Source organism: Rhincodon typus, chromosome 12 (assembly GCF_021869965.1).
Source record: "Rhincodon typus isolate 14 chromosome 12, sRhiTyp1.1, whole genome shotgun sequence".
In the NCBI taxonomy this organism is placed as follows: domain Eukaryota; kingdom Metazoa; phylum Chordata; class Chondrichthyes; order Orectolobiformes; family Rhincodontidae; genus Rhincodon; species Rhincodon typus.
The window spans coordinates 8,794,172-8,822,165 of NC_063343.1; the positions used below are offsets into that span (position 1 = coordinate 8,794,172).

General features: G+C 42.1%; 1 protein-coding gene across 2 annotated transcripts in view; it reads left to right on the forward strand.

Annotated features, from left to right (window-relative positions):
- Positions 1 to 27,418, forward strand: part of LOC109915822 (disintegrin and metalloproteinase domain-containing protein 19) — a 75,776-nt gene extending 48,358 nt beyond the window's left edge. For both annotated transcript variants that reach the window (XM_048604036.1, XM_048604037.1), the window contains 7 exons: positions 576 to 653; positions 1,268 to 1,376; positions 6,655 to 6,802; positions 9,585 to 9,660; positions 17,741 to 18,001; positions 20,687 to 20,799; positions 23,947 to 27,418. In XM_048604036.1, the coding sequence (XP_048459993.1) occupies positions 576 to 653; positions 1,268 to 1,376; positions 6,655 to 6,802; positions 9,585 to 9,660; positions 17,741 to 18,001; positions 20,687 to 20,799; positions 23,947 to 23,989 (828 nt within the window). In that variant the 3' untranslated portion in view covers positions 23,990 to 27,418. The remainder of the gene's footprint in view (positions 1 to 575; positions 654 to 1,267; positions 1,377 to 6,654; positions 6,803 to 9,584; positions 9,661 to 17,740; positions 18,002 to 20,686; positions 20,800 to 23,946) is intronic.
- The last annotated feature ends 576 nt before the right edge of the window (positions 27,419 to 27,994 follow it).

Below are 27,994 nucleotides of genomic sequence, written 5' to 3' on the forward strand. Positions count from 1 at the left end.
GCCGGAAAGCTGACGTTTCATTTTCTGAAGAAGGGTCTAGGCCCGAAACGTCAGCTTTCCTGCTCCTCTGATGCTGCTTGGCCTGCTGTGTTCATCCAGCTCTACACCTTGTTATCACAGATTCTCACATGCAGTTCTCCAATCCAGGAGGAAGAAACATCAAGACAAATTTCAGAGAAAGTAGCAGCTAGGAGATATTCAATGAAGCTTCCAACTCTTGAGAGCCCAATGGCTTCTGCTTAAAACTAAACCTAAAAACTAAAAAAAGAACCTTAAAAGCCTGGTCTGTGAGGGCTGGCCACACCCAGGCTACTTCCTTTGTTCCAACTTTATAAAAACCCCAAGGCCTCACAAAATGTTTGCTTTCTTAGAGACAGCTCAGTACCTCTGCCTTCTCTTCAAAAAAAAAGCTCAAAATAACCTCTTGAAGTGATAGCATCATTACAGTTGCAATTGGTGTGGCGGATATAACACTATAATGCTGTTAGGTGAGAGTTCCAGAATTTTGTCCCCATTAATCTGTGTGAAGCCTAATGGTCTTTTCCTGTCACTTAAAGATCCCTTTGTTCTCACAGATATGCTTTGAAGGGCAATGTCAGAATGCTTCATTCCTGGAGGCAGATGAATGTATCGCAAAATGCCACAACCATGGGGTAGGAACCTATCTTCCTTCATCTTTGCTGTCACATGTAACATTACACCATGGAAACACTCACCTTGGCCAGACCTGTTCATGTGAGCAAATTGTTTGAATTGCATTCATCCTCCCTGATGCTGTACACATTTTTCCTGTTTTCCTTCATACCTCTATCCAATTTAACATTGAATATTGACTTTAATGACTCCAAGGCATTGTATTTGGATTGTTAGTGCAGATCAAATTGAGTAAGAATCAAGTAAGTGCCTGCAGAGAAGAGCAGAGAAGGGAAGAATAGTGAGGTGAACAAAGGTGTGGCCTAAGAAGTGGGTTTTGAACATAGAACAGATTAATAAGGTGGAGATGTTTAGAAGGAGTGTGGGTCCACTTGGCTTTATGGACAATATGAGCAAGCTTTGGAACACGATGTCAAACACAGAAGAGCAGAGGGCAGTAGGTTAAGATGGAGAACATGACGGAATTGCAAAGGTAGGCTGGGAAGGGAATTGTAAACTATCTCAAGATCTTTGAAAGAGCGCAAGGTTGCCAATTTGGCCAATGAAGTGATTTTGACTAAGGAATCATATGTAAGATGGTGGGTTTGTTGACTGTCTTTTCTCGTTGGCCCAGGTTTGTAACAACAAGCATAACTGTCACTGTGAGCCGGGCTGGGCACCTCCATTCTGTAACAAGCCAGGGTACGGTGGCAGCGTGGATGGTGGAGTTGGAGCGCCAGACTGTAAGTGGGCAATGATTGTTGTCTGTCACCATGCTGCATGAAGCAAGACCACAGTTAAAACTCTGCAATCAGCCCTGGGCACTATGCCGCAGGAAGAACATACAGACCTTGGAATCAGCAAAGCTGACTCACCAGAATGATACTGTTGCTGAAAGATTTAAATGTAAGGGGTACAAGCAGGAGTAGGCCTTTAGCGTCGTATGGTGCTCCATCATTCAATATGATCATAGCTGATCTGATTATGATCTTGACTCCACTTTCCTGTCTGTCTCCCCCATAACTCTAATATAAAAACAAAATACTGTGGATGCTGGTAATCTAAAATGGAAAAAAGAGAATGCCGGCGAAACTCAACAGTTCTGGCAGCATCTGTGGACAATGAAACAGAATTAATATTTCAAATTGGATGTGACCCTTCTTTGGAAACCCTTGACTTCCTTTTGGGTGAGAAAACTGTTCAACTCAGTTTTGAATATATTTCATGACCAAGGATCCACAGCTGTCACACGGTATAGAATTGTGGATTCTTAACAACCTGCAGAAAGAGGCTATCGCTCCTTATCTCCACCTCAAATAGGAGATTTCTTAACTTGAAACTGGCCCCTCAATTTCCTTCAGAAGGGGACACATTCTGTTTCAACCTTACTTGCTCAAGTCTCCTCAAAATCTTGTGTGTTTCATTGGGTCGCTTCTCGTTCTTCTAAACTCCAGCGGATATAAACCCAACCTGGTCGACCGTCTTTCAAAGGCCAACCCAGGAAACAGCCTAGTGAACCCTCACTGAACAGGTATATCCCTCCTTAAATAAGGAGACCAAAACTGTTCTGTGCTAAATTTTAAGGAAAGGTCACATAGAGTCGTTTTATAATCCCTTCAGTATAGAAAATTAAGGATCCAAGGACATTTTATTGAAATGCATCAGATGCTGAGGAGGGTCTTGTGTGCAGTGTTAGTGTCCCTACCTCAGGGGTAGAAGGTTAGGGTTAAAATTTCACCCATTATGGAGGTGTGTCAAACAGGTCCAAACAGGTTACTGAGGAGACTTAATAGGGTGGATGCTGAGAGGATGTAGGAGAGACTACAACTAGAGGACACAGTTCAAAATTAAATGGTCTCCAATTTAACCTGGATGTGAAGATTTTTTTTCTTTTGTGGAACTTTCTTGACCAAAAAGAGGTGGAAGAAGGTTCGTTGAATATTTTAATGGCAGAGGTAGATAGACTTTTGACTAACAAGGGAGTCAAAAGGTATTGGAGGTAGCCAGGTAAGTGGTCATGGCCACAGTTGCTTAGCATTTGTATTATCAAAAGGCGGAGCAGACTCGGGGGACCAAATAGTCAACCCTGCTCCTAATACTTATGTTCTTAAAGGATAGGTAAAGAGAAAGCACGGTGGCTCAGTGGTTAGCACTGCTGCCTCACAGTGCCAGGGACCCAGGGATTGATCCCACCCTCAGGTGACTATCTGTGTGGAGTTTGCATGTTCTCCTCAAGTCTGCGTGGGTTTCCACCGGGTGCTCCGGTTTCTTCCCGGAGATGTGCGGGTTGTGTGGACCGGCCATGCTAAATTGGCCGTAGCGTCTAGGGGTGTGTAAGTTAGGTGGATTAGCCATGGGAAATGCAGGGTTACAGGGGTATGGAAGGGGGATGGGTCTGGTTGGGATGCTCTTTGAAGGGGTGGTGTGGACTTGTTGGGCCGAATGGCCTGTTTCTACACTGTGGGGATTCTATGGGGAAAAGAAAAGAAATGTTTTCTGTGGTGAGGGGCAGGCCAGTAATGTCAACAAAGATTTCTTCACACCAAGACACTTTACCATTCGATAAAGCTGTTGAAGGTCAATTGAAAGTTTCACCACTGGGGTTGATAATTTTTTGTTCCGCTAATTAATTCAGTTTACAGAGCCAAGGTAGGTAGATGGGGTTAAAATATGGGTTAGCCTGCATTTAATTGCAGGGTTGAAGAGGTTTCAAGGTTTAGTCTGGCTAATGCTGTTACTCTAAAATGATTGATGCCAAAATCTAGATTGAATCTTCCAATCAAGACTGCAAAGAAAAACATGTTGTTTAGGTTAAAAACCGAAAGAACTGCGGATGCTGTAAATCAGGAACAAAGACAAAGTTGCTGGAAAAGCTCAGCAGGTCTGGCAGCATCTGTGAAGGAAAAAACAGTTTCGGGTCCGGTGACCCTTCCTCAGAACTGTTGTTTAGATTGTTTGCCTTTTTGTTTTAACTGTTTAGCGCTTCCGTGACTCTCAATTCTGACTGTCAAAGTTCTCAGTTCACTCTAAGCTGACCCTCTTCTGCAATGCTGAGGGAGCATTGCACTGTCGGAAATACCACGTTTTTGGATGAAATGTTAAACTGAGTGCATGTTGTGCTGTTCAGGTGGATGTAAAAGTTCCAGTGGCACTATTAGTAGTGACCAGCTGCTGCCCTTCTTAAGATTAGTGCCCTGAGATAGTTTACATCTCCCCGAGAGGGCAGGCTCATGCTACCCTCCAATTTGTGGTGTCTGTTCTAGAATTTAAGAAATTCTAATCTCTGCATTAAAGAATTTTGGGTTCAACTCCCATTTCAGACACTCGAGCCCATCTTTGAAGCTGATACATTAGAGCCTGGAATAGCTTATTCTAAGCTAATGGTTGGATCCTGTGGCCGAGTTCAACTCCAGACCCCTGCTGAGTTAGCCAGTCAGCCATTGACCAGGAATCAGATTTTAACATTAAACCTGTGAAGGCAGCAAAAGCACCTTTGCTGCACACATGCAGGAGATGGGTGGCTAGCTGCTCAAGGTGGGAATCGAGCAGCCCAGTTATTAAATTGGCAAAGCAACATCCGAATAACCAGTGCTCCATGATTTGCCGGTAGCCGGGCATTAAGGGTGGAACTCCCCTCCCTGGGACTAGCACAATATTTGGGGAAGACACAAGGGGAGCAGTTGGGTCAAGTTTATCCCCTCCTTGCCACCCCAACCAATTCAGTTCTGGATGAGAAGGTTCATGGTTGGCCTTCTTGACCCACCATCAATTAATGCCCTAAAGTGGTCAATTAGTAACCAGATCATCCACCTTCCCAGCTACAAAGTGAGAAAGGTGGCTACCAGGAAACGCGCCTGCTGGAGCGGGGGGGCGGAGAGGGGACAGCAACAGACTCCATTTGCCCCAATCTGGGGAATTTGGGAGTGTGGATGGGGAATAAGAAGATGGCTTCTAGAAGCTCCCCTTCTACCCTATCCTCCAAACCCTCCCTGACCTCCCTTTCTCTGTGAACCTCACCCCTGGCAGGAAAATAAAAAATTACTACCATCTCAGCACTGGAGGCAGGATTGGACCTCTGATTGGCCAGCAACTTCTGGCAAACCAGAAGGCCAATATCTAGGCCTGTTACAGGGCGAGAAACTCACCTACATACACCTATCAACTCTTAAACGAGCCAATTGGCATCTGGCCAAATAAGGTGTCTCAGAAGCAAGTGTTGTGTGTTCACCACCACGTAATGCATACTCCTCTCCGCCCCCACATTTGATACCGCAAAAAAGATAATTTCCACCCTAAGACTCAATTTGTGAGCTTCAATTTACGGTGTTTGGAAATGGATAATATTTTCATTCTGGGTGCTCTCAGTCAATGTCAATATTGCCAACCTAGTACAACATGGAATGGCTGCAGACTTCTAAAGTAAGAACTTGCATCTACAGGGAGGCAAGGGCCTAGAGGTATTATCACTAGACCATTAATCCAGAGACCCAGCTAATGTTCTATGGATCTGGGTTCAAATCCCACCATGGTAGATGGTGGAATTTGAATTCAATAAAAATCTGGACTTAAAAGTCTACTGATGACCATGAAACTGTTATCAATTGTCAGGAAAAGCCCATGTGGTTCACTAATATTCTTTAGGGAAAGAAGCTATTGCCCTCACCTGGTCTGGCCTATATGTGACTCTAGGCCCACAAAATGTGGGTGACACGTGTCTGCATGGGTTTCCTCCAGGTGCTCCAGTTTCCTCCCACAGTCCAAAGATGTACAGGTTAGGTGGATTGGCCATGCTAAATTGCCCGTGGTGTTCAGGGATGTGTAGATTAGGTGGGTTATAGGGGGATGGGTCTGGGTGGGATGCTCTGAGGGTCGGTGTGGACCTGTTGGGCCGAAGGGCCTGTTTCCATACACTGTAGGGATTCTGTGATATTTAACTGCCCTCTGGGCAAAACTGGCCTTAGCCATCAACACCCACACTCTGTGAATGAATGACTCCAGGATATCCTTAACGTATTTTATGACCAATCGGTTACCTATGGTGTGCAAGCACCATTGTACCATTATGGACAGTTAATTTGTATACAGCAAGATCCAACGAACTGCAAAGTGATACTGGCCAATGAATCTGCCTTAAGCTGCTGCTGGTTGAGTTGAAAATATTGGACGAGACCTTAAGGAGAATTTTCCAGATCTTCTTTTCCATCCACCCGAGAGGACAGTGTACTCTCCCAACTGGAAGCTGAGACCTCCAACAATATAGCTCTCCCTCAGTACTAGACTGGAACACCACCCTGGATAATGAGTTGAAGTCACTGGAGTGGACATCATTCTGACCCAGAAGTGAGAGGGCTGCAATGCAGCTGACACTCCTCAAGCCCTTGTGTACAGGAGAAACTGTCTGCTTTGGACTTTAACCAGTTCCCAGAGGCATGCAGTCAGAATGACACACAGTTAGGCACCTATCTCTCCCAGTTCAGATTAATTTACTTTGTTTAATGGTTGAAGAAAACATGGCAGTGTGGATGCAGAATCTTTAAATACTTTTAAGGCAGATGTAGGTAGATTTTTGATTACCAAAGGGATGAAAGATTATCGGGGAATGTGCACGAACGTGGAGTTAGGGTTTAAAATCAGATCGGCCATGATTTTATTGAATGGTGGAGCCGGTTTGAAGGGTTGAATGATCTACTCCTGTTCCTTGTTCATATGTTCAAGGCATCAACAGATTAAGTTTATTTCACCGTGATATTGATTCTCGAGAGATATGATTGAGAGTAAATTAAAAGTGAATCTCATATGAACCTAAAACAGAGTGGTAGAGAAGGACGGAGTCGAGTGATAAACAGAGTTACCATTTTCAAATTCAGCCAGGATAATTCTGGACTCGAAACATTAACTCTGTTTTTCACTCAACAGATGCTGCTAGACCTCCTGTGTTTCTCCAGCATACTCTGATTTTGGTTCAGATTTCCAGAATCCAGAATCTTTGTGTTTACTCATATGAACTAATATTTTTGGCAGACAACAGCCTGATTGTGGTGGGAATCGTGGTGCCAATTATATTGTTGCTGTGTGGCATTGCAGTAACTCTGCATTACTGCTATCGACGGAGACACAACATCTCTCCGAAGGACATCAGGAACCTAGGGCCTAATGACAAACAATTCTGGTAATTTGACCTTTATGTTTAACTTATCTCACATTTTCAGAGGGAATCTCTGTCACCCCCACTATTCTTTTAAGTCATTCTAATTTTACTCATGAACTGATTCTGGCTGATCTACAAACAAGTAGGGCCAGGCTACAATTTTCGTTAAGAAAGCTGGGGCTCCTCAGGAAGCCAGCCTGTGTCTTCCTATCACTAGATTGTTCTGCAGGGTCAGAGATCCTGAATGGTATCTGTCCTTTTGCAAGTAACTAGCTTACCATAGATAGGCATCATAAACATAGATACTGAAGGAATATTTAGCCTTTGTTCTGCCTTTATCTTAGAGTAACTGGATTTTGTTTCGATGTTGACATTAGCATCACAGGTCACGAACTCCATAAAAAATCTTTGGGTGGCTAATATACTGGGAGGTTAAACCATGCTGTTACCATGAAGTGCCAAGAGGGGAGTCCAAGTACGTGTCCGCTAGGTTGGGAAAGATTGAACTGGGCTATTCTTGCACCTCCTAGTGGCTACTGTGGGAGCAGCCACTGAAGCATGGGTCAACCTGAATTCCTGACCCTTGGAGCACATAATGGAGGGTGGGCCGAGTAAATGAAAAGACAATGGGGGTGTGTAACCCTCCTCCATAGGAAAAGGAAAGATTTTGTTCCAAATCTTCTTGAGGTTTAATTTATTTTTTTCACGATTGTTGCACACACAGGATTAGGGATTGGAAACAAAATATGGTGTCAAAAAGCCGCTGAAGGTTAAGGTAGTTTTTCTCGATGACATGAAGAGATGTCCGTTGTAAGCTGCTGAATTAAGTTGTGATACGTAAAGACTATAGCATTGCGTCCAGATGCTCCTGCCATCCACTCAGATAAAGAGATATTTCACAGTTACCCCAAGCTTTGATATCACTCCATCAGTCTGCAATGTTTTTACAATCCTCCATCTTCTACATTGTGTATAAGCCTAATACAGAGATTGATCCCAGATTATGAGAGATGTCGCACCATTTTAACCTGTGTGACGAGGTTATAATGTGTTGTTAATTTCAGTGCATCACATATGTTCTGTAAAAAACTCATTGATACTCTTGTAAAAGCAAAATACTTCAAATTCTGAGAGCATGAAATTTGTGTAGAAATTGCTGGAGAAACTCAGCAGGTCTGGCAGCAACTGTGGAGAGAGAAACAGTTAACATTTCAAGTCTGACACAGCTTGTTCTGAGCAACGGTCATGTTCGACTCCAGCTGTTTCTGTCTCCACAGATGCTGCCAGATTTGCTGATTGTTTTCAACACTTTCGCCTTTTATTCTTTAATGCTGTGATGTTGTTGTTGCGTCTCTAATAGAAGATTGATGCCCAATGTGACGACTGCACATCCACACACACAAATGCATACACACACTGACAGAAAACCCAGCCAAAAGACTGGCCAATGTACACATACATGTGCACACACACAATACACACATACAACACAAATGTAGAGGCAGAAACTCTGAGGCTGAGGCGATGTTCTTAAGTTCTAATGCATGCATTCAGACCCTCATACTGCCACAAAACCTTCACACAAGCATTAATACTTCGGCTTTCGAGCATGTGCATACACACACAGACACACACACACACAGACACACACACACACACACACACATGCACATGTACGCACGCGGACACACACATACACACACACACACACACAGACAAGCATAAACACACAGACACATTGAATCACAGAACTGTGACAGTGCAAAAGGATAGCATTCAGCCCACCATGTTAGCACTAGAATCATGACTTAGTGCCATTCTCCCATCCTTTCTCCATAACTTTGCCCATTATTTCAGTGTAGCTAATTATCTAATGCACTCTTGAGTACCTCTGGCTGATCCCTAGACATTACCCTACAGCCATTCTGTGATATCCCTGACCCTAACACCAGGAAGGAAGCACATTGTCCAGGAGTCATGCCACGGCTACAGAAACACCTGTCTGTTTTTCACTCTTGTGTTGCTATGGGCCTGGAGTTTGCTATCCTCCTCTGAGAAGCCATCACCCCCATCATAATCCAGAATAGAGAATCAAATCTTGAGCAGGACCTCAGTGGACGACTTGCCTGATTCTCTTGTACTGCCTGCTGGTCCCCATGACCTATCTTCCTGCATACCCCTAACTTGTGGTGTGACCACCTACATCCATGTAACTCTCAGCCTTGCTGTTGCACCACAATGGTCCCAGCAGCCACTTAAGTTATGAAACCCAGAGCTCAGGTTTCTGCAGCCCCTAACACTTACAGCACATGTTCTTCTAGGCTATCTGAAGTGTTCACAATTCCCACGTGCCGTATTGCCCGTGGCCGAGCTGCCCTGACATAACTTAAGCTTACTTTTCCAGTATTAACTAGAAACTGAAGATTCAAGGTGAGACTGCATATACAGGCACGGAATCTTCTAACAAGGATTAATGTTCAAGACTGAAAAGCGTGTGTGCGCACACATAAACATACATACATGCACATATACCCATGCAGACATATGGGCGCAAACTATTACATCATTTTTATGCAAGGAAGAAGAAAGATCGGGACTGACATAAATGCACACTGACCCACTCCCAAGCAAACATCTATGCGCTCAAATTCCTGCAGATACTCAAGGACACTCCTGAATATGTCCATCAAGTCCATGGCGTAAAGAAATCTGTTTGTTTTCACTGTAATGGAATCAACGTTTGAAGATTTACAAACAATGTGTTATTTAACCAAATTATGATCTATCCTGTGTCTTTTGCCAGTGATAATAACGTGGACCAGAAAATTAAAAACGGCCATTCAAACCCAACCTTCCAAATCCGAAACAAAGATACAAAGGTAAGTTTAAGAGAAAATGGTAATAATTTGGCGGGAAAAGAATATCCAGTGGGAGAAGTAATTCCACAAATGGCTCACTGATAGAGTTGTACTATGAATACCTGCAATCGGACAACTGACCCTGTGCTTAGACACACAGCATTTAATATCGGAGTGTTCAGTGAGGAAGCAGATCAATTGTCATTATTTTTCAGAGTCAATTATTGTTGAAAATTAGTCAGTCTAGGAAGAGGATCAGTATCAACAGGAATACCTTAGAATTCAGTCTTAGAGTGCTGCAGTACAGAGACTGATCAAGTGAACCAATGTATTCTCCATCTAATCTAATTAATGCCCATACCTTTTTCAAAGAAATTGTTCTCAATGCCTTGTTCAAGATAACTATCTTCCTCATTTTTAAAATAAGTTTGAGTCAACAGTAATACCTCATTCTCACAAGCCACTGCACAACTAATTTGTTTTCCAAACTTCTCTTTCCTTTTCTGATTATCTTGAACTTGTGACACCCTGTTACCATTTCACCAACCACTGATACGCTCTATTGCTACTCACCTTGCCACAATCCTCTGAAAAACTTCCCAATTTAACCCTCTCAGAGCCAGTGCAGTTTTAAAATCTCAATTTTAATTCCAAAACTTCTCCCACCTGACTTTCTAATAAATCTGTTATGTCTTTCCTATAAACCCAAATTGATGTAAAAAAAGTCCAAATGTAGCCGAACTACGAACCTAAGAAACTTTGGGTACTGCTTAAAAAAAACTGTCAAATTTTTTTTACCATGTATTCATCAGGACAGATGCAAGAGTGTCATATGTCAAAGGGAACAACAATTTATACTGTATGAGAAAAGTGTGCAGAATGGTACCAATTTCCTCAGAGTACAACGGGACCTTGATCAGATGGATTGGTGGGCTGAGGAATGGTGGATGGAATTTAATTTAGATAAATGTGAGGTGCTGCATTTTGGAAAGGCAAATCAGCAGGACCTGTACACTTAATGGCAAGGTCCTGGGGAGTGTTGCTGAACAAAGATACCTTGGAGTACTGGTTCATAGTCCCTTGAAAGTGGAGTGACAGGTAGGTAGGTTAGTGAAGAAGGCGTGTGGTAAACTTGCCTTTATTAGTCAGTGCATTGAGTATAGGAGTTGGGATGACATTGTTGCAGCTGCACAGGACATTGCTAAGGCCACTTTTATGATACTGCATTCAATTTTGTTGTCCCTGCTACAGGAAGGACATTGTGAAACTAGAAAGGGTTCAGAAAAGAATTATGAGGATTTTGCCAGGGTTGGAGGGTTTGAGCTTTCGGAAGAGGTCAAATAAGCTGGGACTGTTTTCCCTTGAGCATCGGAGGCTGCGGGGTGACCTTACAGAAGTTTATAAAATCATGAGGGGCATGGATAGGGTGAATAGCCAAGGTATTTACCCTAGGGTAGTAGAGTCCAAAACTAGAGGACATAGGTTTAAGCTTAGAGGGGAAAGATTTAAGAGAAACCTAAGGGGCAACTTTTTCACGCAGAGGGTGGTGCGTGTATAGAATGAGCTGCCAGAGGAAGTGGTGGAGGCTGGTACAATTACAACATTTAAGAGGCATCTGGATGCATATATGAATAAGAAGGGTTTAGAGGGATATGGGCCAAATGCTGGCAAATAGGAGTAGATTAATTTCAGATATCTGGTCAGCATGGACAAGTTGGACTGAAGGGTCTGTTTCTGTGCTGTATATCTCTTTGACTGTATGACTGCACAACTCTTTCTAGTCGTGGTGTTGCCAGAGATCTGAAACAAAGATAAAAAAATTGCTGGAGAGCCTCAACAGGTCTGGCAGCATCTGTAGGGAAAAGGCAAAGTTAATGTTTTGGGTCCAGTGACTCTTCTTCGGGACAGTTTCATTTTGTTCCATTTTTCATGGCCTTTCCTGCTTGTACATCAAAGCCTCCTACTTTTCTATTCCTTTTACAATGTTACCCTTCAAGATGCAATCCCTTTTCTCTATCCATATGAAAAATATAAATAAATATATGAAACATTAAACTGTAGTTGCCATCTATTGTGCCATTTTGTCTCTATGCTCCTTTAAGTGTTTTCAACATCACAACTAGATGTCAATTGTGAGATAGTAAGAACTGCTGATGCTGGAGTCAGAGATAACAGTGTGGAGCTGAAGGAACACAGCAGGCCAGGCAGCATCAGAGGAGCAGGAAGGTTGACGTTTTGGGTTGGGACTCTTTTTTCAGAAATGTCAATTGTAATTTTTGACACCAGTCATTTTATCCTCAAGATTGTACATGTTTTCTAAAGCAGCAAAAACATAAACTCTGATGAACATCCTATCATCGCTATGTTTTGTTTTGTAAGCAGTCTAAGTAACCATAGTCCTCTTTGTCTCTGTCCACCAGTCCATCTGATCAATGTCCCGTTGAACTCTGAGGTAACCTGGTACCATTCTGCACACTTTTCTCATACAGTATAAATTGTTGTTCCCTTTGACATATGACACTCTTGCATCTGTCCTATCAAACCCTCTTTTGAAAGTCTACTTAAACCATGCTGCCATATTTGGCACACTTGCCTTCATTGCTCAGACCATTGAATATGGGAGTTGGGATGTTATGTTATGGTTGTACAGGACATTGTTGAGGCTACTTTTGGAGTACTATGTACAGTTCTGATCGCCCTGCTATAGGAACGATACTATTAAATTGGGGAGGGTGCAGCAAAGATTTACAAGGATATTACTGGGACTGGAGTGCTTGAGTTACGAGGAGAGGCTGGGTAGGCTGGGACTTCTTTCACTGTAGGAGGTTGAGGGGTGACATTACAGAGGTTTGTAAAATCATGAGGGGCATAGTTAAGGTGAATAGCAGAAGTCTTTTCCCGAGGGTGGGTGAGTTCAAAACTAGGGGAAATAATTTTAAGGTGAGAGGCTAAAGTTGTAAAGAGGGTGGTTCATATGTGGAACGAACTGCCAGAGGAAGTGATAGATGCAGGTACAGCTACAACATTTAAAAGACATTTTGATATGTACATGAACAAGAAAAATTCAGAGGGATATGGGCCAAATGCAGGCAAATGGGACTAGTTTAGTTTGGGAAACTTTGTCCACAGGGACAAGTTGGACCAAAGGGTCTTTTTCTGTGCTGTATGACTCTATGACTCTGTTTCTATAATTCTATAATAGTTGTATATGACTGACCAATTGCAACCTGCCTTTGGAAATCCACACTGACTGCTGCAGTTAGCTCCTGTTTTCTCTAGGAGTGACATGCTTTTATCCTAAATTATCGATTCAAGTAATTATACATAAGTAAACCTAATTGGTCTATAAATTTCTGGCATTTCCCTTGTTTTGTTAAGAGGGTCATAAAATTAATCACTTTTCAGTCCACTGCCAAAACCCATTTCCACATTAAGTTTGGAAAATAGCCAGAGAATCTGCAAATTTCTTCCTCCAACTTCCCTCTAGATCTTTAAACCTGAGGTCACTGGCTCCCTGTCTTCTTAATTTATGTCACATTTTTAGGGCCACTACTTTTTAAATAATAACAAATGTTCTACGCCCACCTTCGAGCACTCTTGAATCTCTTAACCTGCCTTGTTTGTGATAACTAATGTCATTTTCTCTGGTTTGGGTATTTTGCTGCTACCAATTCTTCCTTCTGGATATTTTCAGATCATCCAGTACCTACATGTTACTACACATGTGTGGAGCAGATAGGAATTGTATCCTCCTTTCTGCGCTGAGCTTAAAGCCCTGTCTAATTAGTGGTGATTGTGGATAGTGTAGTCATTGTAATGAGGTCAGCCAGATGGGCCTCATAGAATATGAGTTCCCTGATTGGGACTATTAATCTGGTCCATTCGGGGAGCCCTGGCTGACATAAAAGGTATGATTGTCAGGGATACTGACACTCTGGTGCCTGACTCTGTATGAGGCAGGACTCTTAAGGTTTTGGAGTAGATTTGTAGCTCGGGTTGTGGGTGTTGAGGTTGGTGAGGACTGTGGTCAAGGACTGATCATGTATAAATGAAATGTGACTTGGTGACAGGATACCAGCTTCTTTCAAATAAACCATTGATGAGCCTTAACAGAAGAGGCATTTGTCTTACATGACAATGTAGCTTATTGTATGAAAGTAATAGGAACAGGTTACTGAAACCATAACAACTAAAGCCTATTAAGAGCAGTGAGAAACACATCTGCTCCTTTAAGGAACTTGTGTAAATCCCCCAACTTTCTGTACTCAAAGACAGTGATGTCATCAGGATGGGTAGAGCTTAGTAAAAATCAGCATGAACTCCTTCAGAACGATAACATATACAACAACTCTACTGCCCCCAGATGTTATCATCCGTGTAGTTAACCATTATACATTCAGTATATATATTATATTTGCCATTACCCAACCTACCCCCAAGTCCCTGACTTCCCAAATTTTAGCAGCTTGAACATTTAACAATTTTCTCAGAACATTCTCCCTTTGGACTGAGAAGATTAAAGTTGGTCTTTTACTCAGGGTTGTTGGTTCGGATCATTTTCCTCCAGAGTATCTTCGATCTTATGGATGTCCTTTGCAGAGAATGTCATTCCTGGTTAACTGATCCATTAATCTGTTACCTTAGCTGGAGGACCTTTAATCTCCTGAATTCTCTTTGCAGAGGAATTCTTCTCTCCTAACTCAGGTAGTTTCCCCTTAGAATCATCTGGAGGACCTATAATCTCATAAATGCCCATCATGGAAGACAATTGCTCAGTTGAAACAAGTCCTTTCTTCCTTGGAGCATCCTGGATTTCTGGATCAGACAATATCTGCCCGATTGGAACAGTAGTCCCTTTTTCTTCTTAACCACGTCCTGAATCTGTGGACATTTGTCTGGTTTCTATGGAGTCATACGCAGCTTATCCCCATCTTGCTCAAGCAAATCTTTACTCTCAACTTGCAATACAGTTCTGTTGAAGCATGCAATCTCTCTATTTGGGGGGTGTGTGGGGGGTGGAGGGGGGGAGCTGGGTGGGGGGGGGTCGGCGACATGATGGCTCAGTGGTTAGCTCCTGCTGCCTCACAGCAGCAAGGACCTGAGTTTGATTTCACCTTCAGGTGACTGTCTGTGTGGAGTATGCACGTTCTCCCTGAGTCTATGAGTTTCCTCTGGATGCTCCAGTTTCCTCCCAAGACCCAAAGAGGTGCAGGTTGGGTGGATTGGCCATGCTAAATTGCCCATTGTGTCCAGGAATATGCAGGCCAGGTGGATTTAGACATAGGAAATGCAGGGTTACAGGGATGGAGTAGTGGGGTGTGTCTAGGTGGGATGCTCTTTGCAGGATCAGTGTGGACTCGATGGTCCAAATGGCCTGCTTCCATACTGTAGGGATTCTATTCTTCAATTTGTTAGTCAGGTTGGATGTCATCAACCACCCTGTGTGGTTCTTTTGGTGGTAAAGTAGACTTTCACATCCTCAGTCTGGAAAATTGCTGCTCACCTTTGTCCCTGGAATTGATTGTTCTGCCTCAGAGGCACAGAATGAACATTACTTGTGCTGTGCCTTCCTTCTTGTTAACAGAATCACAAAATGTCATGACACAAAAGGAGGCCATGTAGGACATTGTGTTTGCACTGACTCACCACATGCCTTAATCCCATTCTCCAGTCTTTTCCACAGATCCTTGTACATTCTTTCTAATTGTAGCAATCTGGCAAAAATTATATAACTCAAATACCAGAATTTTACTGTATTATCACGATCTCTGTGATGTCTGAGTAGTCAGTTTAGGGTGCAAGTAAGAAGGCTGTCTGCCTGTTGGTTTTATTTAGGGCAAAGTAGCATTAATATTTAAGTGATTCATGCTGTAAATGAAGTATAACAGTGACGTATATACCCCTGCATTAGGTTTCTATTACTGAATGTGTGTTTTCACATTGATTATGTGAACCCCTTGATCAACTGGCACAATCTTGGCCCCATAGGTGCTGAATGATAAAAGGTTAGTTGTATATGATCATCTAATGTCCTTTTGAATGCCTGCTTTCACTTCCATGCTGTGCACTCCATACTCTAACTATGCACTTTACAAAAAAAACTCACATCAAATTTGCTTCTTTAAATCTGTGCCCCTCTCATTCTTGATCTATTTCTGAGCAGAAACAGTTTCTCCCTATCCGCTCGATCCAATCCACGGAGTATGGAACAGTTCACAACTATCAACATTGGTGAACTCAACAGATTCTTTCTTCTTTTTGGATTCCATGATGAGTCTAGGAAGCCCAATGAAATCATCTACCAATTGTCCCTTGACCTGTTGGGCGAAAACCATTTACTTCTGGCCCAGTTATTGTCTGGGAGGTAGTTGACCTCCTGCAGCTACCTTCAGGATGTTGAGGTCAAGATATCCACGGAAGTTCAAAGTGAATCGTGTTGATTGTGAATTATGTAAACACTTTCAACTTGCTTAAACTCTTTGAGTTGCAGTGTAGAATATCCGTGGTCTTGACAGTTATTCCACTTGTGCCGTATATTCTCATCTCTTTTGGCTGTGACTTCTGATTTCTCAGGCATTGTTAACTGGTCTGATAGCAGTTCACAACTGTACAGAGCTTAAAAGTAATTTGTCCATCGACATAAACAGATTCTGTCAAATCTGAGTTACCTGGATCAACAAGCTCTCCCGGGAATGTCTCAGCTATCTTTTCCAATGGAGGTATATCACCTAATACAGGTATCTTCTAAAGGAGGTGGTGCAACCACATTGACCTTGTTGTATGTGTAAACATTTGTCTTTTTGCTGCTGTGAAACTGTGTCTTACTTCTGCACATCTTCTGGAAGCAGCCTGCGGTTTGACAAATTTAGTACTTTTTGTCATGGCAGGGCAATGCCTGTGCTTGTGAGGCCTTGTTGTACCAAAGTGCTTAACATCTGCTATTTGGCTTTTCTTGGGGTTGGCTTTTTCATGTGAAAAGATCATATAGAGCATAGAGATCTACAGCACAGATAAAGGCATTTTGGCCCATCACTGCCATTGCATATTTTATAAAGTAGATAATGTCTGCAGCTGTCTTTGTAGAGCTGCTCTTCTCCTCACGGGATTTGTCTATGAGTCTTTTTGGTTTTGCTTCTAGTACAATTTGAATAGCTTTCTCTGATTCTTCTTTCATTTAAAAAAGAATTAGAGAAATCTGGCAACAATTTATCAGTAATTCCAGCAATAATTCTGTTTCTTCTGAATTCCGATTTCAACATACCATAGTTTTTCACTAATCTGTAGAGATCACAGTTGAAATTGTCCCCTGTAAGCTGAACTCTTCTGTTAAAACTTGCCTGTTCAAGAATTCTGTTTGTTCTCAAATTGAAGTCGCTACTAAAAACTTTTAGAATGTTGCAAAAGTATGTATGCTTTTTATTATGGTGGGGATTAATAACAACATCCACAATAGGACCCAATGAATATAATAGTGCATTACCTGTTCTGCTTCATGCTTATTGTTTAATTTTAAAGCAGTTCTATTTCTTAAGAATTGTCTTCTCCAAGATGTCCAATCTTGAGTTTTTTTTTTGGTCCATTTTACTGAGCAATATAAATTATCCTTCCTAGTATTGAAAGTGATGAATTTAGAGGGCTACAAAGATAGCGCTGGAGGATAGAACTAGCTGGGTAGCTCTTTCAAAAGCCTATACAGACATGATGGGTCAAATAGCCTCCTTCTGTATTCTAAAATTCTATGATTCTATACTTAATATAGTTGTTGTGCTTATCATTGTATAGCTGTTTTAAATCTACAAGCTTCCCTCCATCAAGTTTAGGCAATACCACTCCTACACAAACTAACATTGCTCACATGGTGAGAATAGTCTCTTAGGTAAAGTAATGGAAGGCAGTGGACATAACAGAACTGAACTGATCTCCACCATCATTCATAATAGAACTTTCATTGCTGTATCACTGGTTGCTAGAACAGGAGTACAAAGAGGTGAATAAATTTGGACAGGGGAAGGAAGGGTGTAGATAGAGAAATATAAAGATATAAAGAAATAAAGATATAAAAAAAGACATAGCACTTAATTTTCCTTCTTTTTTCTTCCAGAATGGACCGCAACAGAGTCCTGCATTGCCTCAAAAACCACTATTACCTCACTCTCTTCATTCTCAGCGTCCTGTTTTAATACTACCAAGTCTTCGGCCTACCTCTCCAACCAATGATGGTCAGCAGGACAGCAGAGTGCCCACCCCTATTGCAGCACGGGTTTATTCTCCAGCATCTTTAGAATATGCCAATATTAAACCCTTAAAACAAACACCTCCTAATAGACCCTTGCCAGCAGATCCACTCCCAAAGACTTCAAAGGTACTTATTTAAAGCTTACCCCTTTTATTATTCATTTGTGCATAGGATGTGGACATCACTGGCCAGACAGCATTTGTTGACCATCCCTAATTGCCCAGAGGGCAGTTAAGAGTCAACCACATTGTTGTGGGTCTGGAGTCACATGTAGGCCAGACCAGGTAAGGATGGTAGTTTCCTTCCCTAAAGGACATTAGTGAACCTAATGGGTTTTTCCAACAATCGACAATGGATTCATGGTCATCATTAGACTCTTAATTCTAAATTTTTATTGAATTCAAATTCCACCATCTGCCATGTTGCGATTCGAACCTAGGTCCCTGGAATATTATCTGGGTATCTGGATTAATCATCCAGTGATAATACCACTAGGTCATTGCTTCCCCCTCATAAAATATGAAACAAGATGTGTGGAAATGGAAACTTTCAGTATCTGCTTATATCTTAGAAAAGACTATGGGTGACCTTCTGGGAAAAAAGGACTAACTGGTTTGAAACCAGATGAGTCACAACTCTAACCTGGGCAAATGGGCTCAAGTCATGGAACAGGGAAGCAGATGACCTTCTCTGTGAGGTTATAAAGAACACAGAAAACTCAGCCAATGAAATGTATATTCTGAGCACATCAGCACTGTTCCTGTCCTTATGCAGATCAGGAACACAGGGCTTAAAGAAAATGCAACAATATGCAATTGGGTTTGCTTTTAATGAGTCCATCATATCCTTACTACATTCCACAAATATAAATGAAGGGAGTTTTAGTCTGTAATGTCCTTAAATTGCTTGGTTCTTCCCTGCTTACATATGTCAAAAAATGTAGTTACCATCTCGAAATAACAGGAGAAGTATTTGTCAAATAAAAACTGAAAGAACTGAGGATGCTGGAAATCAGACATAAAAATAGAAATTGCTGGAAAAGCTCAGCAGGTCTGGCAGGATCTTTGCAGAGAAATCAGAGTTAACATTTTGGATTCAGTGACCCTTCCTCAGAACTCAAGTGGAGAAATGTCTGCCACTGGAAATTTCAAAATGAAGGAGATGGTCACCACATGACAGAGTAACATTTTACTTAAAGAAACAACAAAATTGTAGCCTCTGTTGAAAAAGAGGAAGCCATCCCAAATTGTATAGGAACAGAAGTGGGAGAACAAGAAAAAAAGATTGCTGAGTGGCACAGCCAAAAATTCCACTTTTGTTTCCACTCTGCTTTTCCTGAGGGCGGAGAAAGGAGTAGGATCCAAACACTCCCACTCCTATTAAGAAGCTAATTTACAGAGTGACAATTTCAGCCAGATTGTGTTTCTGGACAGTTTTTGGATGTTTGCAAGGTGGAGTTTATCAGTTGCCAGGTTTTACCAAGCTCCAGGGAGGCAGGACAAGTTTTATGAGGTAAGTAATTCTTAGTGTTAGGGTGATTACTTTTATGTTTTCAGATTACCCACCTGCAGAGATTAACAGTCGAGGTCACATTGTTTATTTGGGAGCTTAATGGGCCATTGGATGCAATCCAGCTTTTTAATATGTTTATCAACGCTTGATAGTAACTATATAAGGATTAATTACTTATAGACATGTTAAAAAACTGGATTGCTTCCAAGACCCTATAAATCCTTGAAATAAACAATTGGACTCTTGACAATGTTTATGTAGCTTCTCTTGCAGAGTCAACACACATTATATGCAGGATTTATGGGCTCTTGCATTTAAGTTTGGATATATTTTTGAGATATTATTGAAATTCTTTATGGCTGTTGATTTTGTGAATAGACAGGAATGAAGGTCAGCTTTTTACTTTGCTTGCTCTGGCGTCATTCTGTCTCCCACTCCTATCTCCATTCCCAGTGTAGATGGCATACCTGCCTGTGGACCAGTCCAGGCCCCTGCCAATCTCCTATTCATGTTCCCTGGCAACCTCAAGATAGAAGCAGGAATGCAATGTGGGTTCAGTCCCAACTCATGGTTCCTGCTTTTCGTGGAAATTTGGGTCCCTTGTTCTACTTATATGCACAAACTTCAGGAAAATGTTCCAAATGCAAAAAAAATTACTTTCTTTAATTAACGGGTTTGAAGAAATAAGTTAAGCACATTGCTGTGTTTGCTTTATCTGATTTGGACAGCACAGTGGCTCAGTGGTTAGCACTGCTGCCTCACAGCGCCAATGACCAGGGTTCAGTTCCACGCTCAGGCAACTGTCTGTGTGGAGTTTGCACGTTCTCTCTGTGTCTGCGTGGGTTTCCTCCGGTGCTCTGGTTTCCTCCCGCAGTCCAAAAGATGTGCAGATTAGGTAAATTGGCCATGCTAAATTGCCCGTAGTGTCCAGGGATGTGCAGGTTAGGTGAGTTAGCCACGTGAAATGAGGGGTTACAGGATACTGTGGGGGTGGGTGTGTCCAGGTGGGATGCTCTTCAGAGGATTGGTGCAGACTTAATGGGCCGAATGGCCTCTATCTTCTCTGTAGGGATTCCCTAAAAAAACTTCTTTCCAACTAAACATGTGTTCAGACATTTGTTTGACTAAAAGGTGGCTCATGCTAAAGCTGATGATGATTATTATTATTGTTCCTTGTTTGTTTTTCACTGCTATGTTCTTTCTCTCTTCTTAGCTGACCCAGCTTAAAACTAAATGGCCTGAATGTGTTATCAGATATACAATATTTAAAGTGATAAAGAGTGTTTTTTTTGGTGAAAGGTTTTACAGAGAGTAGCAGTGTACAACAGTAACTCGAGCCTCCAGATGAATAACAAAACTGCTCGAGAGAAGCTACAGGAGAACATAGCTCATTTTGAAACCAACCCATACAAGTAAGTAAGACCAAATAGCTTCTCACTTAATGTGAAAGGAACTCTGAGTTGGAGAGCCCAGGAACAGGAAAGGAATTTAATAAGGAGGGAAGGTGGTGGACCAGAATCCTGATACTTTCCTGCCTCTGCCTGAATTAAATTCGGGGCAGGAGGCTCAAGTTCCACCTTTCTACACTGCTGCCAGTTATAGAGCCATGGAGTCATACACCATGGAAACAAACTCTTCGGTCCAACCAGTCCATGCCAACCATAATCTCAAACTCAACTAGTCCCACCTGATTGTGCTTGGCCCATGTTCCTCCAAATGTTTCCTATTTATGTACTTACTTAAATGTATTTTAAATGTTGTAATTGTACCTACATCCACCACTTCCTCTGGAAGTTCATTCCACATATGAATCACTTTCTGTGCAAAACAATTAACTGCCCCTTGTGTCTTTTTAAAATCTTTCTCCTCTCACCTTAAAAATATGCCCTCTAGTCTTGAAATCCCCCACTGTGGTGAAAAGACATCTGCCATTCATCCTATCTATGCCCCTCATGATTTTGTAAACCTCTGTGGAGTCACTTCTCCAATTCCTAACTTCAGTGTAAAAAGTCCCAGCATATTCAGCCTCTTCCCCTTACTCAAACACTCTATTCTTGGCAACATCCTGGTAAATTTCTTCTGAACCCTTTTCAGCGTAATAACATCTTTCCTATAACAGGGTAACCAGAACTTCATTCAGAACTCCATAAGAGGCCCTACCGATGTTCTGTACAATCTCAACATAATGTCCCAATTCGTAAACTCAAAAGTCTGAGCAATGAATTTAAGAGTACTAAGCGCCTTAATTAATTAAGGCCTTTAAGTGATTAATGAATGATTACTTAAACTCCTCTTCCAGTCTGGATTGTAATTGTTCCAGCTCCAGGGGGACAGGGAATAGCTAGCCTACCCAACTGGCTAACCAGTGTGGGCAGGCTGCCAGTTGCGAGTTGGCAGTGGTTTCTCAACCTGGTCTGATCAAGAAGCTGGGCATAGAGTTGAGATTGGCCATTGAGAGCTACACCTGCCCACCGGCACCCTCTCCTCACAATGCCCACCCTGCAAGATGCCCCCTCCCCCAAAACCAATACTTGCTTTTCTGCGAATGTTCCGTCATCCCTGGAGATCCTAATCTCAAACCCTAATTCCAGTGAAAAGTCTGCTGACACCAGCTGTTTGTTTGCTGGAAGATCTGTCGAGCGCTCCCATCTTGACAACTTCTGGGCTTCTGTCCTCCAATCTCTCCATGGGAAGGTACTGTCCATTGTGTTTTACCATGAAATTTTGAATCAGATACAACTTTATGGTGAATTAAGCTATAATTGCTGTAACTGCTGTATTTTAGCATGAATTAAAATTCTGTCTCAGGATGAATCAATCTAGATTTTTAAGATTGAGTAACAACAAATTATCAAACCATTAATGCAATTTTCTACAAAATGAATTACTTCTGAGTTGTAATCATGTTGACAGTTATTCTGGTGCAGCAGATCCCAGCAAAAAAAGAGCAGAAAGGACCAATGTGTCTGTTATTGTGCACGCTAGTTACAGGAAGAATGTTGTTCAAGACATCATAACAGCTCCCTTTGCATTTTCCAATAATACTGTGTATACTTTGAGAGCTGCCTAATCTGGAAGGTAGGGTTTCAGTTTGACATTTCATTTGAAGGGTAATACTCTGGCAACACAATGGCATCTCAGATTAATATGTGCCATATGAACATCCTCAACATCTTCTTTGGAAGAGTTAATCACTTCCCATATCAATCACTAAAATATCTGTGAGAGATAGTAGGAACTGCTGATGCTGGAGTCTGAGATAACAAGGTATGGAGCTGAATGAACACAGCAGGCTAGGCAACATCAGAGGAGCAGGAAAGCTGACGTTTTGGGTCTGGACCCTTCTTCAGAAAACTGAGGAATGGTTCAGACCCGAAACGTCAGCTTTCCTGCTCCTCTGATGCTGCCTGGCCTGCTGTGTTCATCCAGCTCCACATTAAAATGTCTGTGTCATTCTGTGGAGCTGACAAAGATCGCCCCATGATATTCTGGTTCTTACTTTTACTCTGGGTGTGTGTGCCTGTCTTTGTCTGTGAACAAGAGACAAAGAAATGAAGAGAGAAGAAGTGAGAAATGGTGAAGGGGAGTGGAGAGATGAAAAAGTACAGGGAATAATAAAAGTAATATTGATGAGGACAAAAACCAATTAGGAGAAAGCGAGAGGAGGAGAAAGAAAGTTTGGAGGGTGGGGTGTGAATCTATTTTTTTTGTTATGGTATTCCAATAATGGCCGATAAATAATTGTTCACATTTATCCTTCAAACCATTTCAGCACTGTACCTCAGATAGGACATATTAATCTTGGAATGGGTACTTTAAATTTTGTCAGGGATTAGAAAAGGCTAGATGATGAAGGCAGGCTGCATACACTAAGCTTGTGTTCAACTGAGTTGAGAAAGTTGAGGTATGTATGATGTTAAAAGCATTTGACGGAGAAACTGTATCTTCTGGTGAGGGAATCAAAACCAAGGGACCTTAATGTTCTCATTGGCTTGGCTGTAATTTTAGGTTAAAGCTGAGAAATGGAGTCATGGCACAGATCATCAATAATCTAATTGTTCAATGGACTGAATGGTCCGAATCCTACAAATCTCCCTACTCCACCTGTCTTAAAATGCAACTCCCTTGGTAAATACTCTTCAGTGTTCAGGTCACTCTTGACAGTTTCCGTAGCAATGTATAGAGTGTAGAATCGACTTCTTTAGTCTAATTGGGCTTTGGGTATGTTGGACGGTGAGGATGGGAGGCTGCCAGTTGCATTGACACAATAGTCCCCAGCCTCATTTTTGTAGAGCGGGGAGAAACAGGGTGAATGTTGTTGAGGAGTCCCTGCAGAAATCCCCACAGTGCAACTGGCTCCATCACCAAGATCTGTGCTTAGGGGCTACAGCTCAGATGGGGAGGTTGGGGTGTAGGGTCACTCCCACTGCACTTACCAAATGAACCAGGGACTCTTGAGAAATTTCAGGGATAGTATTTGTAATTGTGGGTTGACTGTTTTGAGCCAAATGAAATATTCCAGGTGAAATGAATAACTTTATTCTGCTTGCGTTTTGCAGAAGGGAACACGTACAACCTGTGCCACAGAAACTGAGGAGATAAAGGCTATGGAGAGACACTCCTGGAACTCTTCAAGAGCCGCTTGCACTATCCTGATCTCTGTTGTCTTAGGATCTCTCGATATCAATGCTAACCGAACAATGAATGTGACATCCATTTCAATAGCACCCTAAATATATTGGAAACATTTGTTTTTACAATGAGCACGGTCAAACTTGCAATTCAAAACAATTCATCTCAAGTAATTCTTTTGATTAAGCATTTTCAGGAGATGGGAACAAATTCCTCAGGAGCTTGAAAGACCAATTTTTGTTTCCATTCAGTCATTCTGTGCTAAAACATAAATTAATCCCTCAGGTGACAGGGTTCAGTGGGTGCCTTCCATCTCCTTATACCTGCCAGCAGATGCCATTCAGCAGGCTTGAGCTGGAATGATGCGATTTGACGAGTTATTCGATATTAAGGAATCGCACACTCCACTTCGATTGCTCGACTTCCAGTTTTTGTATTCAGTTGAGTTTAGGAAACTGAGGGATGATTATAACAAGGTGTGTAAAATGCTAAAATCATTCAACAGAACAAAACGTAGCCTATGGTGAGAGAATTGAGACCAAGTGGCCATAATCTTCTAAATGCTTCCCATTTCCAATAACGATCAGGGGATAACCATCAGGAGCAGAGAAAACTCTCTTAACATCCCAGAAGTAGTGATAAGTATGGAAATGGATGGAAGGGAGGAACTCAGGAAAATCTTAATCACCAGAGAAGTGGCACTGAACAAATAACGGAACTATGGGCTGACAAGTGATTATGTCCTGGTGGACTTCATCTTAGGGAGGATAGAAGTTTGGTTGACCAATGGGAAGTCGAGAGTAGGCATAAATGGGTCTTTTTCAGGTTGGTGCAATATAACATGTGGTGTGACCACAGGGATCAGTGCTGGGGCCTCAAATATCTACAATTTATATCAATGCCTTGGATGAAGGGGCTGAAGGTATGGTTGTCACATTTACACAGATAGGTATGCAATAGGTTGTGAGGAGGGCATAAGGAGGTTACAAAAAGATATGAATAGGTTCATTGAGTTGTCAAAGATCTGGCAAATGGTATATAATGTGGGAAACATGAAATTGTCCTTTTTGGAATGAAGAATTAACAGGAAGCATATTATCTAAGTAGGAAAGATTGCAGAGGCATCTAGGTGCCCCTGTGAATGAATTGCAAAAGGTTAACGTACAGGCACAGCAAGTGATTAGGAAAGCTAACAGAATATTCTCACTTATAGTGAGGGGAATTGAATGCAAACATAGGGAGATTATGTTTCAGTTATACAGGACAGTGGTGAAACCATATCTGGTCTACATTATTCATCCCAGGAAGGATGTAAACTTGGTGAAAGCAGTTCAGAGAAAGTTTACCGTTGACCACGAACTGAACTGGACCAGCCACATAAAAGGTTAGGATCCTACAGCAAGTAACTCACTGCCTGACTGCCCTAATCCTGTCCACCACCTGCAAGGCACAAGTCAGGAGTGTGATGGAAAACTCCTCTGGATGAGTACAGCTCCAACAGCATTTGTGAAGCAATACCATTCTGGACAAAGCTGCCCACATGATTGGCACCCAATCCACCACCTTCCACGCATTCGCTCCCTATATCAGAGTGGCAGCAATGTTGTATTATCTCTAAAATGTTTGCAATAACTCAATAAGACCCTGCACCAGCAACTTCCAAACCCATGACCTCTACCACTTAGAAGGAAAATGGCAGCAGATGCATGGTATCAGCGCAACTTGTAATTTACCCTCCAAGCCATAATTCATCTCACTTGGAATACATTGGCTAATAGGGTGGTGGAAACACTTTCAACCTTGACTTTTAGAGGGGAATTCCAGAAGTAATTGAACCAAAAGAAATTACTGTGCTGTGGGAAAAGGGTAGGGGAGTGTGACTAATTGGATAATTCTACCATCGGCGCAGCATAGGCACAATAGGCCAAATGAAGGTAGGCATTGTCACATATTACCATTGATTGTTGGAAGTGGTCTGTCTAGAAAAATTGGCCTGAGTTATAGCTGACACATAGGTGGCAGGGAAAGTGGTGGGGGTGACAGAGGTTGAGAGAGGGGCAAAGATTAAGATGGGAAACTTGGACCCCGACTCCAGACTGTGCATCTTTTGCATGTTCCCCACCCAGAAGCCAGGTTTGAATACCTAACCGGATTGGAAAGATTTTGGAGCACACTGCAGGATCCAATCCATGTCCCTGTGCCAGGAGGCCTGAACCTGTAGCCCAGGGATCTTTTTAGTTTGGGATCTGGTTGGAGGGCTGGAGTCTGGCTGTGGGAGTGGGTGGGGAGTACTCCTGCTGCAAAGGGACTCATGTCATCACTAAATTATAGTTTCTGACCTGACCCAACCCACTCTTTTCTGAATGTTAAAATTCACCGCATAATGTCCCTTTATAATTGATTCTTCCGTCTCAGTTTTCCGTCCTCACTTCGAGCCGCTGAAACTGAGATGTGGTTCGGGGGCTAGTTCTCCCCTCTGAATTAGAATATTGTAGCTTCAAGATCCACTGCACAAACGTGAGCTCATAATTGAGGCTGACACTCAAGTGCAGTGCACTACTGAAGCAGTGTTGCTTTGTCAGAAGATCTTTGTCTTTGAGATGAAATTCTAAACTAAGCTTCAGCTGCTCTTATCAGATGGACTCATATTTGGAACAGGCAAGTTCAAATTGTGCCCTGAACCTCATTTGAAAACACCGCAGTAGCTTCCTTTAAAATTCCTCATTCTGGTTTAGAAATCCCCCTGTGGTGTCTCATTTCCCTAAGTCAGTAACCACTTCCAACCAAATGACTAAGATTTCTGCATTTGCTAATTCTGGCCTCATGACCATCCTCAATTTTAATTACTTCACTATTGGTAATGATGCCTGCACTTAACTGTCCCTAAACTCTTGTGATTCTCACTCTAAAGCTTTTCAGTCTGCATATCTTTGCCTGTCTGATGGTCCTTGAAACTTGCATCTTTGACCGAGCACATTTTGTTATTTTACCACGTTAAAAGCTCTGTATAAATGCAATTTGTCATTGTGGTAGCCCAATGGATTTACTTGATTCTATCACAGTGTGTTCATACTGTCAAACAGACCACTGGGTGCCTGAGGAGCCTATGTAATATTAATCAGTACAAGAATGTAAAAATTCAAGGTGATGATTCCTTAATACACTTAATAACTGACCTCAGTTGTTTGGACGATGGGTAATTGTTCTGAGCAGCTTTAGGAGTGGATCTGGTTGACAGGAAAGGAATCAGCTTGGAAGGCCCCACCATGGTTCAATGGCACCTGTTGGTGTGGAATACTGGTACAAAGCTGACCCAGGAACAAAAACAGTAATTGCTGGAGAAACTCGGCAGGCCTGGCAGCATCTCTTTTTTTTTTATTTATTCACAGGATGAGGGCATCATTTATTGCCCATCCTTAATTGCCTAGAGGGAAGTTAATAGTCAACCACATTGCTGCAGGTTTGGAGTTGCATGTAGGCCAGACTGGGTAAGGATGGCAGATTTCCTTCCCTAAAGGACATTAGAGAACCAGATGGGTTTATTTTGACAATTGACAGTGGATTCATGGTCATCATTAGTCTCCAGGTATTTATTGAATTTAAATTCCACTGTCTGCCGTGGCAGGATTTGAACCTGGGACCCCAGAACATTACTTAGGCCTCTGGGTTAACAGTCCAGCGATAAAAACTGCTAGACCATCGCCTCCCCCAAGAGTTAATGTTTCGGGTTCAATGAACTTTCATCAGAACTTGTCCGAAGAAGAGTCACTGGACCCAAAACGCTAACTCTGCTTCCTCTCCACAGATGCTGCTGACTTTCTCCAGTGATTTTTGCTTTCCTTTCAATTTGACAGCATCCACAATTTTTTTTTCCTCTGCCTCAGAGCTGACCTAAGCTTCACACACCACCGTGTCACCACTGCTCATTGCATGCACTCCAGAAGCTGTGAACTGGCTAGAGTCAAGAATGGAGGT